The 19,016-nt window shown below is 38.8% G+C and overlaps 1 protein-coding gene across 1 annotated transcript; it reads right to left on the reverse strand.

Annotated features, from left to right (window-relative positions):
- Positions 1 to 5,543: 5,543 nt before the first annotated feature.
- Positions 5,544 to 13,335, reverse strand: slc35f6 (solute carrier family 35 member F6). The gene is made up of 6 exons (XM_068737367.1): positions 13,135 to 13,335; positions 10,881 to 10,953; positions 8,697 to 8,868; positions 8,333 to 8,548; positions 8,010 to 8,120; positions 5,544 to 7,101 (listed from the first exon to the last, which is right to left on the reverse strand). The coding sequence occupies exons 1-6, from the start codon at positions 13,209 to 13,211 to the stop codon at positions 6,611 to 6,613; spliced, it is 1,140 nt and encodes a 379-aa protein (XP_068593468.1). The 5' UTR covers positions 13,212 to 13,335; the 3' UTR covers positions 5,544 to 6,610.
- Between the last annotated feature and the right edge of the window lie 5,681 nt (positions 13,336 to 19,016).

Consider the following 19,016-nt stretch of genomic DNA (forward strand, 5'->3'; position numbering starts at 1 on the left):
ATATCATATACGACAATATATCTGTGGAAGAGGATTTTTCGGCAGAATGAGTACTTCTTCTTTGCTAATAAGTCTGTACTTTTGACTGCAAGAGTTTTACTTGTAATGGAGTATTTTTATATTGCTGTACTGTACTTTTACTTAAACAAACCACTGCTAGACTCTGTCAGCATCTAGCCTTTATTAGAGATCAAAACATATTTGTGAGAAACATTATATGTGAGATCAATTCCCATTCTAACAGCTTTACTGTTAAAACATGATAACAATGAGTACAAATTCTGCTAAATAACTGATTAATGAGTTCAGAGGCGGCAGCAGCAGCTCTCCACTCTGCCGTGCAGCTTGAACAAACAACATGAAAATGAAAAGTCAAAGCTTTTATGAGTCACATGCCCCACTGTGTAGAAAACAAAGCCGTGCTGCCGTGCACCGCCGACTACCTGCAGTTTAAAGCATCTGACGGAGCCCATTGTTGTGGGCTGATTGCTCACTGTGTGTTTTTCAGGAAGCCTTATCAGGCAAAGGAAGACTGAATGAGCACCTCGGACCGAGGCCCTGCAGGATCACAGGCTGCAGGACAGAATTAAATGATTTCCATTATTACACTGAGAATTATTGCTCCCCCTCTGGAAGACTCCAGCTCCAAGCCAAGATTACTATTTCTGGCAATGTTTGCCTCAGGAAGGAACTTTCGCAGATTTAATGGGACCTGGGCCATTGTACACAGCCTTCTGTATGGCTCCCTGCCATCATCTCCAGAAAGGGGGGAAAAAAAAGAACTGAGGGATGTGTTTAAAGTCAAAACAAGACTGTCGCGTTTATGGGATCCCGAATACAGACAATATATTTCAAACACTGAACTCTCTCTGAGGTGGAGAGGAACCCAAATTATTTGTTATTTGCATTTAGGAGGTTGAATGTGACTCTGAAAGCGACTACACGGTCCTGAGATCTGCTTTGTGTATTTCGTAGAAACATTGCTGTCTTTATGTTCTGAGCAGTAACATTGAATACAATTAGAAACATACTTTGTTCCTTTATCTCATCTTTGCTCACCAGTGTTCAAGTATTCAAATCTTCTACTTAAGTGGAAGTAGCAATACCACAAAGTAAAAATACTCTGTTACAAATAAAAGTCCTGCATTCAAAACTGTACTTATTGTATATTTAATCAATATTACTGTCACATTAATATGTAGCATTTTGCTCAAAGTGGAAAAGATTTTAAAGACATTATTTGTATATATTAAGCTGAAGCAATGCATCACATATTATATTAGGTAAGAGGTAACAAAACAGATACGTAACAATTTGAATAAACAAATAAAATAAGAAATTAGAGGTGATATTTAAGCTTTATATATATATATATATATATATATATATGTATATATATGTGTGTGTGTGTGCAAATATCTGTGCAGAAAAAGTAAAATCTTAATTCACAAAGAAACTAAAGCTGTAAAATGACCTGAAATGGAGTAGAATTACCATATAATAGTCGTACTCAAGTAAAGTACACCAATTTAGAGATCTCTTGTCTCAAGCACATATTAAATGCATATTGTTTTTCTCCATATTATCCGGTTGTGACTGTAGTTACATAAAACATTCACAGCATGTGAAGGCAGTAAATGCACGAGCAGCTCCCCCCAGTGACAACATGTTCTCTCTTCTTGTTCTGGGTTTATTTCTACAAGAAGTTCTCCTTTGATGGGAACAAACTACTTCTACAGTCAACACAAAGGTAATTAAAGAACATGAGAGTGAAATGAATTCATGTCAAGTGGAGCGATGGACACACATTGTGTCGAATTTGAAACTATGTGATGATATCATAAGTATAGATACTTGTACTTGAGGTTGCAAAAGTAAAAGTACATTGTGCAGAAAAATGGCCTCATTACTGATTAGAGATGACATCATGTGACTGATGTAGCTGGTTTATCAAGATAAATGTTGAGGGTCGCAGAGAGATTAATAGAAGGAGAAAGAACAAAAAAAACAAAAGTTCTGCTACTTTTTTTGGAATTTTTTTGTCATCTTTGCTCTGTTTAAGTGAAATGTGGGATGATTTCACCTCAAACTGTTACATTAAAACAAAACCATCTGAGAATTTAATTACTGTAAAAGGCCACAAGTCCAAAAAAAATGTATTGTATAGATTTTACAAGTTTATATGTGTGTTAGTGCCTAATGTTAATCTGTGGAAAGTAAGCTGTCACAGAAAATGTAAAGGAGTAAAAAAAAACATATTGAAAAAAAGACGTAATTTCCCTCTGAAATGTAGTGGAGCAAAGTTGAAGGTGCATTAAAATGGAACACTCCTCACAATTGTAAGTTACATTTCACCGCTGCTTTTGTTTCTGCTCATGTTGAGCGACTGCAGCAGCTGCAGACGTAAAAATAGTCACAGAGCTAACATTGACCTTCTGATTGAACAAATCTGATCACAGAGACACGAAGACAACCCCAAAATCTAGGTCTCAACTGTCTGCCTTTAAGAATACATTGTACGCATTTTCAAGTTTTAATACGTGTAGATTTCTATTGAAAACATCTGGTGTTGATCAGAGTCAGGCTGTGAATAAACTACACTCAATGTGGATTCACAGAAACAATTACTGCATGTCTTATTTAGTTCAGGACAACTTTGAGTATAGTTGTAGTTTACTTTAGTATTTTCATTGTCTGCTACTTTATACTTCTACTGCACTACAATTTAGAGGGGAGTATTTTTACTCCACTACATTTATAACTTATATCTACACTACAAATCAATTATGATTATTATATAAAATAAGACTTTATTATACTTTATTCTGAAATGGGCAATTCTGCATAATATGTACTTTTAGTTTTAATAGGCTACATTTTCACATTCTCGCACTTTTGCACCGCTACAGCCCATTGATAATTCAACTTCAAAATATCCACCATGGCAGGTGGACATATTAAAATGGTGACGGTGATTTGCTGCCCTGCGTTTCCTTTTGTGGTAGCGTGTTGTCTCTTGGCTCTGCACAGTCGGAGTTTAAACCGTGAAGTGGTCATTAGCTGGAGTGCTAGACTAATCACACTCACCCCGGCCTGCCCTGCGCTGTAAACAAGCTAAAGGAGCTGGTTTAATGGAAGCTTTTAACTATATGACGGTGACTCAGTGCCTTTGAGCAAAAACAAAAAAAAAAAAACAACCACGCGTTTACATAAGAGCAGATTAAAATCGCCTCTCGTGCGGCAGGTTCAGGGCCATCTTCGGCCTCCAGTGTGCAAACGTACACACGGTTAAATCACACAGTAAGCAGCGCTGTGAGCTAAATGCTGCAGGAGGAGAGACTAATGGAAACACAAAAGGTCATAATAACAAACCATTAGGCCTGCTGCTGCTCCTCCTGCGGGGCGGCGAGCTGCCGCGAGGAGCATAAACCGCTGCAAGAACAACAACGACGAAACATCTATTATGTCAGATATGTTTTCAAAATGACTTCGTATGTAAATGTTTCAGGTGATAAATTAGGAGCAGTCATGCAGGCTGCTGGTCTGATGCTGAGCCGAGCAACTCACCCTGCAGCTTTAACGGTTCACATCTCCGCCAAATCCATCCGCAGCGGAGGAACAATACGATCCACCAGCAGCAAACCTGAAGGTGCATGACGAACACGACATACATTATAATCAAGACAGCATCATTATCTATCTATCTATCTATCTATCTATCCATCCATCCATCCATCCATCCATCCATCCATCATTTCACAGGCTTATTCTTTTTGCTCTGGGTTCTTAACAGTAGGTCACTTTGTCTCGTGGGAGGTCAGGTCACATCGGGACAAATTTGCCCAGAAAACAGCTACTGGAAAAGTTGTTTTTTTCCATGCTGTCCCAGGAGCGTCTTCTGTACCGCTTTGACTTATTTTAATAGATGTATTGTTTTATGTCAGAGGCTGTAGATCATGACCCATGTGTCTAGCTGCACAACACGTTTCCCTATAACGAAATGTATTTCACATCTGTGTTGATATGAACACATTGACTTTTTTAAAACGTAAAATACAATGAAAATGGTTCCGAAAAGAAAAATACGTATACATTGTAGACGATATTTTCTCAACATAACTCACGTGCTCACAACAAATCCCATACTGTATTCATAGACATCTACCTACATCAATGTATAATGATGCCACTGTGATTTTTAACTATAACATTACTGTAGACAACATGTAACGTCTTTCATTCACAAACAGCCGCACGAAGAGCTGCGTTTCATTTCTTACCAGCACAATGCTGCCATCTAGCGGTCATGTCATGTATAGCCGTGACACGTGACGCGTGTGCGTGTACGTGTTGTTCGCCCGTGCACGTTGATTTTGGGCTGAAAACATAAAGAAACAGAGTAAAAAACAAACAAAATAAAAAAAATAAAAAAAATAAAAAAAGATTAAGAAATTAACAAGGAACCACAATGGTTCTCTTCTATACAGCCAACAACCCACTGATTATTGAATTTAAATGCTTATTTGACATTGTGACATATCACATGTACGATATTAATTTTAACCTGGTCTGTAATCAATGTAGTCACGTTTACACCAGCCTATCAAATACAAACAGACTATTTATGATTTTGTTTCAAAGTCAGTTTCTTGCAGCTGCTTTGAGTTGTTCTGCAGTGACGTTACTTTCTCAATCAGTGTGCTCGTGTGTATTTGGTCAATTAACACGTTTCCCTTCGCCGTGTTCCGGGAGCTGGACAGGGGTCGTGTGTGTGTGTGTGTGTGTGTGTGTAGCTCTCGAGGGATTCCTGTGTTCAACCTTTGACCTCCATTAAAGCACCAGACCGGTCTTCAGGGAGGAAGTTGGGTTGACTCAGGAAGTGAAGGCAGGTGTCAGCTGCTGGTGTGGGACCGGTGACACTGGACTCTTACCCGGCTGCTTGCTGAGCAGAGCTGAGCTGAGCTGAGCTGAGCTGAGCTGAGCTGGTATTTTCTGCTGCTGAACATCATCATTTCATCCCAATTGTGTCTATATTTATTGCTCATCTTAGTCAGTGGGGCTGTAACGAAAAAAACCCAGTTATTCCAAGTTTAAAATTATGAAAATGTAACATACATGCGTTTAAAAACATTGTTTTATAGCGTTTATTATATCATCAAATATCATTACCGTCTTTTGCATCGTCCTCCGATGAAAAAACGGTTCCGTCTGAACTGTATTAAGAAGCAAACGTGTTTTTTCATTATCAGTTAATATGTTTATCATTTTTTCTATTAATAGATTAGTCGTTTAGTACATCAAATTACAAAGCTATTACATTTACAAAACTATAAAGTGGAGAAAAGAAGCAAATCGTCCCATTTCAGAAGCTGGAAACAGAGAATATTTGACATTAAACTGATCGTTAAAAATGGTGGCAGATTAACTTTCGGTCGATCCACAAACACAATATTGCATCTAATCATGGCGACACAAACTTCTTCTCAGGCTTTGTGGGTTGTTTGAGAAGTGTATTTTTTTTTTAATCCCTCTTTTTGTCATTACATTACATTACATGTCATCACATCAATCGACAGTAGTCAAGCAGGCCAACACAGACCTGAGTAAAAAAAAAAAGAAGCTAAAACACCATTCAACAAGTGTGAGTTAATGACAGTTCCCTTTTCTTTCTTAGTGTACGATACAGAGGAGAAGCAGGATTTACAATAACAATTGCAAATCACTCGGTGTGGGAGCTCAGGCGTCTCGATACGCGTCCGTCAGTAAAAACAAATAAACTCAAATTTAAGACCAGCAAATATACACACATGTTCTTTTAAAAGCTGCTTTTCTGTACACATCCAGTATTCAACTAAACTGAGACTCTGCAGCTTAATTACTGTAACACCCGTCTCTTACTGTGCATTACTTTGGCACAATCAGCAACATAAAAAAAACCCCCCAACCAACTCATTTTTAAAACATTATCAGAAACATCGTGACTCATTGATTCAAGGGAATTTGCATAAATCTTCAAAGGATTCATTTTCATCGTGTGCGGCAGTAAGTTTAATAAACCTGTGATGCTTCAGTGATAAAAAGAAGAAGAGTCAGTTCAAGTTTTTTTTGTGTAAACTGATAGAAGCTCTGCACAGATCTGAGTGTGCGGATGTCTCTTCCATCAGTTTGAACTGTTTGAAGCTTCCATCACCTCAGTAAACATCAAGCCAGGAGGAGCGGAGGTGATCCTGCATTGTTTTAAAAGCTAAAACCTATTATAGCTATTACAAAAGATGTTCCATTTCCAACTCAAATGAATTCCTTTAAAAACATCTGCATCGTAATGCAAACGCTCCTTCAGACTGGCTTCTGTTTCTCTGAAGGAACAGTTGAACAATTTGGGAACTTTTTTTTTTTTTTACTTTTCTTCCCAGAGTTAGAGAAGAAGAAGAAGGATACTACTTGTGTGCCAAACTACTCCTTTAAAAGAGCTTGCACGATCACACACATTACAAACATTGCGTGAGGTCAGTTGAAATCTGAGGCCATATTTAAAAAAAGAGGCTATCGCCACATGAAAAGGTGCAGCGTCTTTGACGGACGGCCCAGTAGACCGGGGTCGTCTCGGGCTTTAGTCCTCGTCGCCGTTCTGCACCCTGCCGTCACCCAGCAGCCTCTCCCTTTCCCCCGGGCTGTCCTCCTCCTCCTCGGTGTTCACCATCGCGGTGCAGCACAGTATCCTTGCCAGCAGGGGGCGGTGCAGTCCGTTGTAGAGCGCCGTGCCCACCAGCAGCACCAGGAAGCCCAGCACCTGCAGGCCCTGGAACTGCTCCCAGCCCAGCGCCAGGCTCACCGCCCAGATGACCAGCGTACGCAGGCTGTCCAGCACCATGCGGGTGGTGGCGCTGATCTCTTTAGTGACGCTGATCCCGGCGAAGTTGAAGAAGGCGATGCTGACCGTGTTGCCCAGCAGAGCCAACAGGATGAGAGGCTTGTGCCCGATCTGACAGAAGGCGTCCAGCGCGTCCTCCAGGACCTGCCGAGGGTTGCCGCTGAAGTCTCCAACATGGATGAAATACATCGGGATGAGAAGCAGCGACAGGACGAAGAACCCAAAGAAACCTGGAAATAAGACAACGGCATTAAACACGACCTATAACAGAAGCTCAACACCTTTTTAACTAGTCTAAATTAAGTCCTGCCCTTCATCTACTTCATCGGCGGCCAGTTGATTTACCATGCTGTATTTGAAGAAATTAAATGATCTGAAAAAATAAGCTGAACTTTAGCTGCAGAAATTTGTTTACCGCTTTCTTTTCCTGTTGACAATATTGCAAATACTAAATATATTTGCAACCCCTCGTTTTGGGTCGCGACCCGAAAACAACTCGAAGTGTGACGAGAGCTGCGAGCGGCACGTTTTAATTCTGCAGCGAAGCGACAGTACCTGCAGACAATCAGCAAACAGAGTCCAGAGGCTTCTGTGACATGTTGACTTTTGTTCTGCAAAGCATGAACCCGCCTCATGACCGCAGCGAAATGTAAATATTGAAGCAAAACCGCACTTCGCTGCCACCTGATGTGTTTTTTCGGCGCAAAGCTGCCGTCAGTGAAACTAAAACGATGCTGAAAAGCTCCATAGAGCTGTGGGTTCATCGCTATAAGAGATCATTTTTCATATTAAGTAATTTGATTTGATGTCAGATATTGATTAATGCTGCTTTAACAATTTAGACATTTAGGTTTAAATATATTTAACCAAACTCTGGAGAAAGTCCTGTTTCTGTCACAAGAATATTTAAATCTCTACAATACTCTCATAGATATTCCCCTTAAATAAAAGGTTGGAAAACAATGATAGTCTATCCTTAATATTTACTTCTGTTAACATTGGAAATTCAAGACTTTGGCTCTTTCTACTTCTCTGTCTTTTCGTTGATTGGTGGTTCATGAGCTTTAAGTCAGAATGTTCCTGTCGCTGTTCCTAAAACAATGTCGCGTGTAACTGCAGATGGGGAAAACTGCCGCACCTTCGATACCGACGGCCCGAAGAGGATGGACGTCGTGTTTGTAGACAAACTTTTCCTCCAGGACCATCTGCACAGAGACGATGATCTGAGCCATGATGATCAGAAGGTCTCCTGCAGGACAGAAGAGAGTCGTGCTGTTTAATTGACCGCCTTTAGGAACTGAGGTTGAGGTTAACTGGAGTTTTGATCCCTTCATGATGCTCGTTTGAGTATCCTCTACTGTATCACTAGAAAACATTTAACCAAATAAGGGTCGCTGTTATCCTGAAACACCGTGGATTGATGCGGATAACAAAGCCCCAAAAATCTTAAATCCACCTCACCCGTGATGATGTCGCTGAGTTTGTGCGTGTCATCTTTGTGCCCGCTGAAGAAGTCCGAGAGGCCCACTATCACCAGGCCCAGGATGGTGGTGAGGATGCCGAGCCACTGACTGGGCACCAGGCGTCGCCCCAGGAACGCCACAGAGAGCAGACCAGTGAAGATGATGACGGCTCCACGCAGCATCTGGAAGCTGGAGGCGCTGGTCATGTTGAGAGCTGCAGAAAAATAGAGAAGAAATAACACAAGTTGATCTTCTTTCAAGAAACACACTCTTTTCAGTGACACATGAAGAAACAACTCATGCCGCTCAGTAAAGAAAAGCTTTCTGATTAAGCAGAAGAAAGGCTCCTAAAAGTCACTTACCGACATACATGATGGAGGTGGCCGTCATGTCACACATGGCGGGAGGGAAGAAGAGGAGAGGGTTGAAGCTCTGGCCGGGGTTCATCTTGGGCTCGGGGCTTCGTCTGTCGAGGCAAAGTAAGATGTAGAAGACCACGATGCAGCTGAGCTCGCCCAGAAACATGCCCACCGCCTGGACAGGGAGACGCAGAGAGAAGAGGCCAATCAGGACTTACTCTTCGGAAACAGCAGTTTGAGACAATTTGACTGACTTTTTACAGAAAACTGAAGAAACGTATTGTTTTATTTCAGATGCATCATTTTCAAGAAGGTCTTTAAATATGTTGCACTTATTTTAAGTGAAAACACATAAATGTGGGCTGTGGTTAATGAGGCTGGAACTATTTTATTTTGTGAAATCTTACTTTGAAAGAAAATAATAATAATAATAAAAAATAAATTATTAATATATATATATATATAATTTATTTTGTATTATTATTAATATATATATATATATATATATATATATTATATATAATACAAAATAATAAATATATATATATATATATATATATATATATATATATAAAATATATGATATATATATATAAAATATATATATATAAAATATATATATATATATATATATATATATATATATATATATATATATAATGAACAAGTTTTTCTATAAAAATAGATTTTCCATTCAATAAAAGAATCCAAAGTTAAATGTATTTAAAAAGGTATTTTATGCCAGTTTATTGTACTAACAGAATTTGATAATTGTGCTACAGACAAGGGCTGGGCGATTATTCAATAAAATGTATCAATGAAATCATATATTGAGATATTGTGATGAGGGCTGTGATAGTGCATCGATGTGTCTGTGACTAGTATCGATACATAAAAAAAAAAAAGGTTTAAAATGTCCTTTAAATTGCCTCAAATTTTTCTCTGTTATTTCACTTGAGACTTATGTTAAGTTTGCACTAAAACGCTTAATAAAATGAGAAAATAATCAGTGTGTGTTTAATACACACAGGAGTCTAAAACAGGTGTTACCGTGTCGTTATTCCATAGAGACTATATATTTATATATAGTCTCTATATATATGTATGATATGACCTGTATGGTGATGTGACCTGTATGGTGATGTGACCTGTATGGTGATGTGACCTGTATGGTGATGTGACCTGTATGGCGATGTGACCTGCATGGTGATGTGACCTGTATGGTGATGTGACCTGTATGGTGATGTGACCTGTATGGTGATGTGACCTGTATGGTGATATGACCTGTATGTGACCTGTATGGTGATGTGACCTGTATGGTGATATGACCTGTATGGTGATATGACCTGTATGGTGATGTGACCTGTATGGTGATATGACCTGTATGATGATGTGACCTGTATGATGATGTGACCTGTATGATGATGTGACCTGTATGGTGATATGACCTGTATGATGATATGACCTGTATGGTGATGTGACCTGTATGGTGATATGACCTGTATGGTGATATGACCTGTATGATGATGTGACCTGTATGATGATGTGACCTGTATGGTGATGTGACCTGTATGGTGATGTGACCTGTATGGTGATATGACCTGTATGGTGATATGACCTGTATGGTGATATGACCTGTATGGTGATATGACCTGTATGATGATGTGACCTGTATGATGATGTGACCTGTATGATGATATGACCTGTATGGTGATATGACCTGTATGATGATATGACCTGTATGATGATGTGACCTGTATGATGATGTGACCTGTATGATGATATGACCTGTATGATGATGTGACCTGTATGGTGATGTGACCTGTATGATGATGTGACCTGTATGATGATGTGACCTGTATGATGATGTGACCTGTATGATGATATGACCTGTATGATGATATGACCTGTATGGTGATATGACCTGTATGGTGATATGACCTGTATGATGATGTGACCTGTATGGTGATATGACCTGTATGGTGATATGACCTGTATGATGATGTGACCTGTATGGTGATATGACCTGTATGGTGATATGACCTGTATGGTGATATGACCTGTATGGTGACGGTAGACTTTGGCCATGCTGCCCAGCTCTACTACGGACACACTTTGGTCACTACTTGAGACAGAATCCAGGAAAAAGAAGTCGCTACACAACACTGTCACGGTCCATTACTTTACCTGTACAAACGGGTGAGCAAACTGATGTTCGGGGTCACCATGGCAACCCTTCGCAGAGAACATGTCGGCCCATCTGTCAGACAAGAAACCGTTATTACAACTTCATTGTTGATATTTTACACGACCAAATACAACAGAGAACGGGTACATGTGAAAGGGGTTTGCCACACGTAGGCTGTGGGAAATCACAACCGGCAATTTCCACTATTGCTGACATTTTATGAACAAACAAGAAACCAAATGATTGACAATAACTTTGTGAGTGTAGAAGAGCTTTTTTTTTTTGTTTAGTTTCTCATTTTGAATTCTTTCATATCACGCCTGCGTTTGACTGACGACCACCTCATAACTGAAGAAGACTTCTGCAGTGAGAGCACATTTTGTTTTACTGCGCCCTCAACATGGAATATAGGACAGTCAGGCAACATGATTGGATGAAGTTGGCTGTAAAGTTAATGAGTGCTTAAATCTACATAACCCAGTGAACATCACCAGACTGTCAGAGGAAGCATGACCAGCATGTGAGCGTCACGTCTTCTTTAAAATGCAAGACAAGGGAATACGGTGATGACGCTGCGATTCCTTCAAAAACGCAACAACGTCTTGAGAAGGAAACTTGATCCAAATCTGCCACGACTGTTCCCGTTTACGCCCGGTCACTGTGTTTGGGTTGAGTATCGTGAATGTGGTGCATGTTCGCGTGGAAGGAAAGAGGGAACTTGCACCAAAACTATCACTCTACATGCTGTATCTGATCTCTTTAAACCCAGCGAGGGAGGCAGGCGGCGCTGAGGCGAGGCCGGTGTCAGGTGACTGTGGTGAAACTCTACCTGTTAGTTGCTGATTCTTCTCTGAGCAGCGTGACACAGCTTGCTTGGTCTGAGACATTAGGAGTCACACGGTGATTCATGCATCATTTTTTTTTTTTAGGTTTTGTTTAGCTGACAAAAACCAACAGAAGGACAGAGAAGTGCGTCGGGCCGCAGGGAGCTGACATCACAGATTATTGGGGAAGTTTAAAAAAAAAAGCTGAATGTCTACTTTCACCAAAAATGGAAAACCTCCTCCTATCGTGACAAGATCGAGAAAGGACTTAAATGTATTAGATAACTCAAATGATTTATGGCTATCGTAAAAAAAAAAAATAGATTTTTACAGTTTTCTATGACTGTAAATTAAATATATAATGAGTTTTGGACAGTTGGTTGATGAAAACAAGTACTTTAAAAGACATTTTCACTTTTCATTTTCACTTTTTTTCTGATGTTTTAAAGATCAATTATATGAAAGAAATAATCAGCAGGTTCACTGATAATGAAAGTAGTTGTGAGTTTCAGTTCGTTAAATATACGAGGAGTCGTTTCAGGGCTGAAATGATGGTGGATTCATCTAAAGAAATCTAACAGTCACTAATGCTGATCATCCATTCGTTGTTTAAGTCATCTATCATGGGAGTGTGACACACATGAACTGTTTCCTGCTTCTCAGATGTGACGATTTCCTGCTTTCCTCTGTTTTAAATCACCGTTAATTGAATATTGGTAGAATCAAACAAGCCATTTCAAGATGCCATTTGCATTTTTCTTTGTACTGTTTTCTGATGTTTTTAGGACCAAATGATAATGAAAGTGATAATTAGATGCAGCTGATAAAAATAATCATCTTGCATGCCAGCTATTACATAATCTCAGACAGAACATGACTGAGTCAAAACGGGTGTTAAACACAGACAGCTAATGATAGCATCCTTGTGCAAACACAGAGGCTTTTACTTTTGCATAGCGTCAGTCATTTGACTTTACATCCCATCATGAGTTGCTTCCTGACAGAACTGTTATCATGTCAAGAACAGTGTTTAAAACGTTTTGTCCTCGTGCTCACACATTCGCTTTCTGTAGCTTCCCATCACACTCAACGCTCGATAAGGATGTTTATATCAAAGCTAACAAGCTAACGATAGCGTGTTATTTAAACACGATAACGTCACCTGCTAATAGCTACAATAGAAGCTACAACTACAAGTGGATAACATGCAAACACTGTGAAACAAAAACAAACAAACAAGCTAGCTCTATTATTAGCTGAATGATTAGCTAGTTAATGAGTGCTAACGTTACAGTTCACAATCATTCTTTTGATACAGCATCGGCACTCTGCTGTACCAGCAAATTATCCCGCAGTGAAATGAACTTTAACTACAAACACATGACACCAGTGGTAAAAAAAAAGAAAGAAGAGAAATGAATGTACTCACTTTGCGGATAGTGTGTTGAGAGAGCCCGTTGTGAGCATGAGTCCCGCAAGGAACAGCTGGTATTTAGTCCAAGCCATGCTGGACGTGTGTTCGGGAGAAACAAAACCGCGGACAGAGGACCTCCGAGTCGCTTTTTTATTTGAAGAGAACCAGCTTGTTATTCCCACACCGCTCCGTGGGATCTCCTCTGCCTGTAAAGGTCACGTGACAACTCAGAGTCAGCTGACCGATGCGTGAACTACATGCTGCATTCAGGTCCTGCCCGGAAATGGCGCAATAGAAACGAGGACGATTAAAGGAGTTCTTAGCGATTAATCTATTTTAATGACCGAAGTATGCATGCAAAAGTGTAGATTAAGCAAATCAATCACTCTCATTTTGAAAAAAAGGTACATTGATACGTTAATCAATTTCAATAATGGTACAAAATCAATGATTTTATTGACGACTTGTTAATTTGACCTTTTCATGCTGCATTTGCTTTACTGTTGAGCCCCAACTACGTTGCACAACAATATACAAATGTTTGATAGAGTTTACGAAATAAAGCAAAACTCTGTCAAAAAAACGAATGATGGTTTTAAAAAAAATAGAGGAACTAAACTTGTCCATAGTTTAATAAAAAAATAAATAAAACAAATATATATATATATATATATATATATATATATATATATATATATATATATATATATATATATATATATATATATATATATATGTGTAAATATCAAAATAACAAATAGCTGAGGTATACAGTTCATTCTTGACTTGAATGCAAACTGCATGCAACAGTGCATACACTGTAAGGACAGCTGCAGTATGTACTACAAGTAAAAAGAAAAAGTATGTGATTTGGAACGCAGTATAAGTTCATACCTGATGTGGGGAAACTGCAGTAGTTGTCATCTATTTACTTCTGCAGTCTCATTACACTGGCAGGAGTTCTATTGAATGTTCTTGCAATGAAAATACTATGTGTAGCATGGTTTGTTTTGTCACTATTTCCCATCTAATGTAGATCTACAGATCTACAGGTCTATAGAAGTGTGATAGGCATCATGGATAAACAGCAGGGGGCGTCAAAGACCGGATAGACCATCTAGGATGAGAAAGTGGGACCACAGTCATGTCTCCCCTCTGTGGCCTCACATTGCTTAAAATTAGAACATGCACTCCCTTTCCCACTAGGATGCCTAGTGCTTATGATGTACATTTTAGGCTTTTCAAAACCTACAATTGAATATAAAATATAAATAAAATCTGAAATACAATATATTAGTACAAAATAATATAAAATAAAAGAATACATCTTTGTCAAGTATGTGTGCACATACATGGCCTTCTGTACAAACTTAATCTAATCCATGAATCCACACCACATGTACCTTCACAATAGAGTTAATCTCCCGTCTGACACAATGTCAACTCATGATGCAAAGTTCTTCTTTCCCTTTATTGATCATCAGCTGTATTAAAGATCAATAATTGATTATTCATTACAAATTAATGAAATACAAGCGTTGTTTTGGATTGGATTTAGTGATGCATCTCAATGCTTCAAAGGCAGCGTCTTGTCTTTAGTAAGAGATTTAAAACCGTATGACCTTGGTTAAGAATGCCATTCATTTAGTGCTGGCCGTCCTCTTTTGCTATAAACAGCTGTTGGGGAATCAGAAATGAAGCCAGCCCTGGTCCATCTTTTACACAGTCTCTGTCATCACTCCAGTCTAATTCAATTCAAACATTTTACCTTACAACTTTTTTTTTTTTTTACATCAGTCACTCATGCTTTTACCACTCGTCCTGTAACGTTCTGTTGGTGACACTATGGCTTTGTTTTCTGCAGCTGCTTTCACTACTACTCATTTTACTGTTATGCTGACATCAGCTATCATATTAACTACAGCTACTAACCTGTGGTACTACTGCAGTTTGACGGTCCACCTCATGGTACTGTTTACTTCTCATGTTGCTTGTGTTCATGTCAACTGTTCTGTGTTCACATGCATTTGTGATGGAGAGAGAATAAAGAAGTGCCTAACGTTTGGCGAATCATTTGGCGGTAATGAAAGTGTAATGCGACGTAGGCTATTTATGACGCATTAACCTCTAAAACCATGACAGGGTTCTCTACCTTACAAATTTGATTCGCTTATAATAATAAAAATTGTCAGTATGTATACTTTCGTGGCGTCGTCCACCTGCCATAAAAGGATCAGCTTTTTCTTCTTTTTTTTTACTCAAAGCGAGAGTATACTGCAGGATTTAATGCTAAACATCATCTTCAGCGAGCCTTTAATTCTTCAAATGTGCCCTTGAAGAATCACAACATCTGTGGCAGCCATGAAAAAAATATGAGTGCCCAGGAGCATTATCATTTCATGCTGAATGGCCTGGAAACATTTGATTGACAGCCAACCTCCAGTGGTGTGAGGTTGGACCTGCGGGAGGGAAAGGTGGCGGGGCAGCACTTTATATGTACACGCAGCTCATCTGAGGCTACTGAAATGTCACATGGCAGGGTCTGCTGAGCAGACTGAGGCAGGTCACAGCTTAAAGCGCCTCATGTGAGAACTGTTCACCTCTTTGATCGCATCATTATTCATCGTCGCCGCTCAGCGATGCTCACCTGCGCATACTTTGCATAGATATCACTGGAAAACCCGTGACATCGTGCTGTTGTATAACATGTGCATCTGCTCTGTCCAGAGCAAACGCAGGACTCTTCTTCACCTGAGGACAAATGTAAGCAGCAATGTGTTCACTGAGAGGCTTTAATCTGCCATAATCTGCCATAATCTATTTACCTTTAGTTACTTGTGACTCATTTTAAGTCGACAATATTTAGATCTTTTTTCCTTTATTGTAAAAATGTTGTGATATGACTAAGAAAGCTGTGTCACAGAGTTAAAATCACATTTATTTATATATAAAAAAATAACATGAGAGTTGATTGTTTCATGTAGTTAAATTGTGGTGAAAACATCCAAATGTCAAATTCTTAAGAAGCCCTTTAGAATCAGCTATCCCTGGTCTTCAGCACTGTAGGGTGGCTTTAATTCTATTTGGTTCATTTTATGCAATTGTTTCATTAAAAGTGCCTATCATTCAAATAATCCATAAATAAAACATAATGGGGCATGGTATGATAAGCTCAAAATACAAGACAGAAATTAATATCTTTGAGGTTTTTAGACATTTTAAATAAATAAAATGCCTTATACATATTTCCATTCATTTATCCATTAATTGACCACAAATTTACATCTCAATCAAAGTTTCAACTGAAACTATGTAGATGATGCTTTGAAAAGGCTTAACAAGGCATGCTTCCTAATGTGCATGTGAAGGTCACATGATCAGCTCCTCTATAACCTGCAGAGTCAGTTCCATATGCAGAAAGTAAATAGAGATTGTTTTGTCTATTTTGCTCGATGGAAAATCCTTACTGTCCCATTACAGAAAATGATATGGAGATTAATACATGATTCAACCATAACTTTAACAATATGTTAAAATGTAGTTCTGCAGGCATTACAAGAGATTTCATTCTGATCATCCCAAAATGATATTTTCATCATTATAACTTATCTGACACTTCTGTTGAGCCTCTGCACTCTGTGTTGACTGTGCCTAACATACACAATACCAGTAGAATCAAAGTAAACGATTAAGTGATGTTCAGGGCTAAAATATGTTTTAAAATTCTGTCCAATAAGACATCTTTTGTCATTTTATCACAATTTATGAAACATCAGAAACCGTCAGTTGTGTGATTACTGTCAGACGTTTACATTCATCCTGTGACTGCAGTATGGCCTTTCCTGTTGAAAAAGGTGGCTCACCCTTACTGGCATTGTTTATATATTGAGTTATAGCACTGAAATGTATTGCATGAACTATTAACACCAGAATAGAATAAACAACAGCTACCATGAACTCTGGAGACACAAGACTTCCAGGCAGAGCTATTGTTTCAATATCGTTCTTATCATTTTGGAAAATCTTACGTGCAAGAGAAGGGACAGGCGAATAGGCCAGGAGCAATTCTGTAACCAAACTATATATAGAAAAACTCACAGTTTTCACTTGATTGTGATATTATTCACCATTGTTCCATGACAGATCAGGGCTCGCAGCAACACGAGTGAGGTCAGGAGCTGGAAACCATATTTGGCCACAGTAACACAAGGACAGATTCTCCTTGTGTTACTGTGAGATGTAAATGTAACTGCTGGACTGATCTGCCCCCCCCTCCCCCCCCCCCCCCCAAACCAAGATCTGTTAGATTATAATGCTGTTTTATTGACATACAATAATGGAAAGCTATCAGAATACAACTGTTAGATGAGAATCATTGCAGGAAAAGCATTACAATCAGTCTCTGCGGAAAGAAAACAAATGGAATAGCTTAATAGCATGTTCTCTTTCATCATCCACACAACCTGCAGGCTGCAACCTTATATTACACACTGCAACTTTACTGTTGGCTTTGCAAAACGTTAATTACATTTTTTTTTTAATATATGCTGTGTATCCTAAAATACGACAAAATCTCTGACGCAGACACGCCTGACCTGCGACCCGCTGTCCCCCACTGTCCACTCGTCTTCTCTGTATTATCCACTGTATCAGCAGCGCACCAGGACAGTAACTGTCGCTGTCGTGATTATGCATCAGCCGCTGTGGGCTGTCATTGGTTACGCAATCGCTCTCCAGCGGTGCTCAGTGTTCTAGCAAGCCAGAAGCTGCTCTCTTAAGTCCCCGAGAAGAGGCCATCAAACACACGGGGCTTTTGAGGAGTCATGAAGTAGTTTGTCCCTTTGAGATTTTGACGTAGATGAGGACTAAAATGGACAGAATTCTTGAGACAGAAAGAAAAAAAACCTACCTGGGGATTACCCATTTGTTATTCACTTTTCTTTTCACATTGAGCCCACTCAATATTAATGTAGAGACCTCAGAAGTGTGGTTATAGTTAGGGAACAGATGAGGAGGAGATAGGGTCATTGTCTTTGCTGAAGTGAGGCTTTGACTGTTCTGTTCATGTCAAGGTATTTTATATCTTTTATTCCCCGTTTTCATACTTTATTTCATCTTTCCCTTGGCAGATTTTCTTTTAAAAAAAGGGATCAAAATCGTTACATATAAATGATGACTTTTATGTCTGCTAGTTCTGCACTTTTTCAATCCGTGGGTGATTTAAAATCACACATTTTATGGTCCTTAACTGAACTGCAACCAAGACACTTACAGGTAATATATATATATATATCATCTTGCACATAAACACATTATCTCTTATGAATAAAACAAGAGCTTACCAACAGCAGTGGTCTGTTCTTTCAAACATAAAGTGTGGCTGGAATATTTTGTGAACATGTTCACGTTTCACATTGTGAAAATTAATGTTCTGTTAAGTCTTGCTTTTTAAAAAAAGTTAAACATAAGGTCTACCCAGCTAAATAATTTCCATATTTTCTTTTGGAATTTACTGTGAATAGTTTATTTGTTTATTAAAATCTTTTTAGTTTCTTTTTAGTTGTGGTGGGACCAGGACTGTAAATTTGCTGTTGAGCTAATTTAATAAGCACATTTACATTTTAAAATGTCATTGTTGATTCATATACATATCCCTCATAAATAAACAGCACGATTAGAAGAAATCTCTTTGCCAAAGTCTTGTTTTGAGGGATGAGTGTGATTCTTGAACGTGTTTTATTTTCTACTGCTTCTTTCTTATTATAGGACGCTTCATTAGGGCTATTTTGAGATCTTCCCACAGTTGCCACTGACTGAAATCTTTGCTTAAGTGCTTGAGACTCTGACTGTCCATTATTTCTGCCTATGGATTATTAATGGAGCCTTTATTATATCAA

This window comes from Cebidichthys violaceus, unplaced genomic scaffold (genome assembly GCF_023349555.1).
Source record: "Cebidichthys violaceus isolate CVI_PGR_0920_01 unplaced genomic scaffold, fCebVio1.0.p SCAF_78, whole genome shotgun sequence".
Taxonomy (NCBI): Eukaryota; Metazoa; Chordata; class Actinopteri; order Perciformes; family Stichaeidae; genus Cebidichthys; species Cebidichthys violaceus.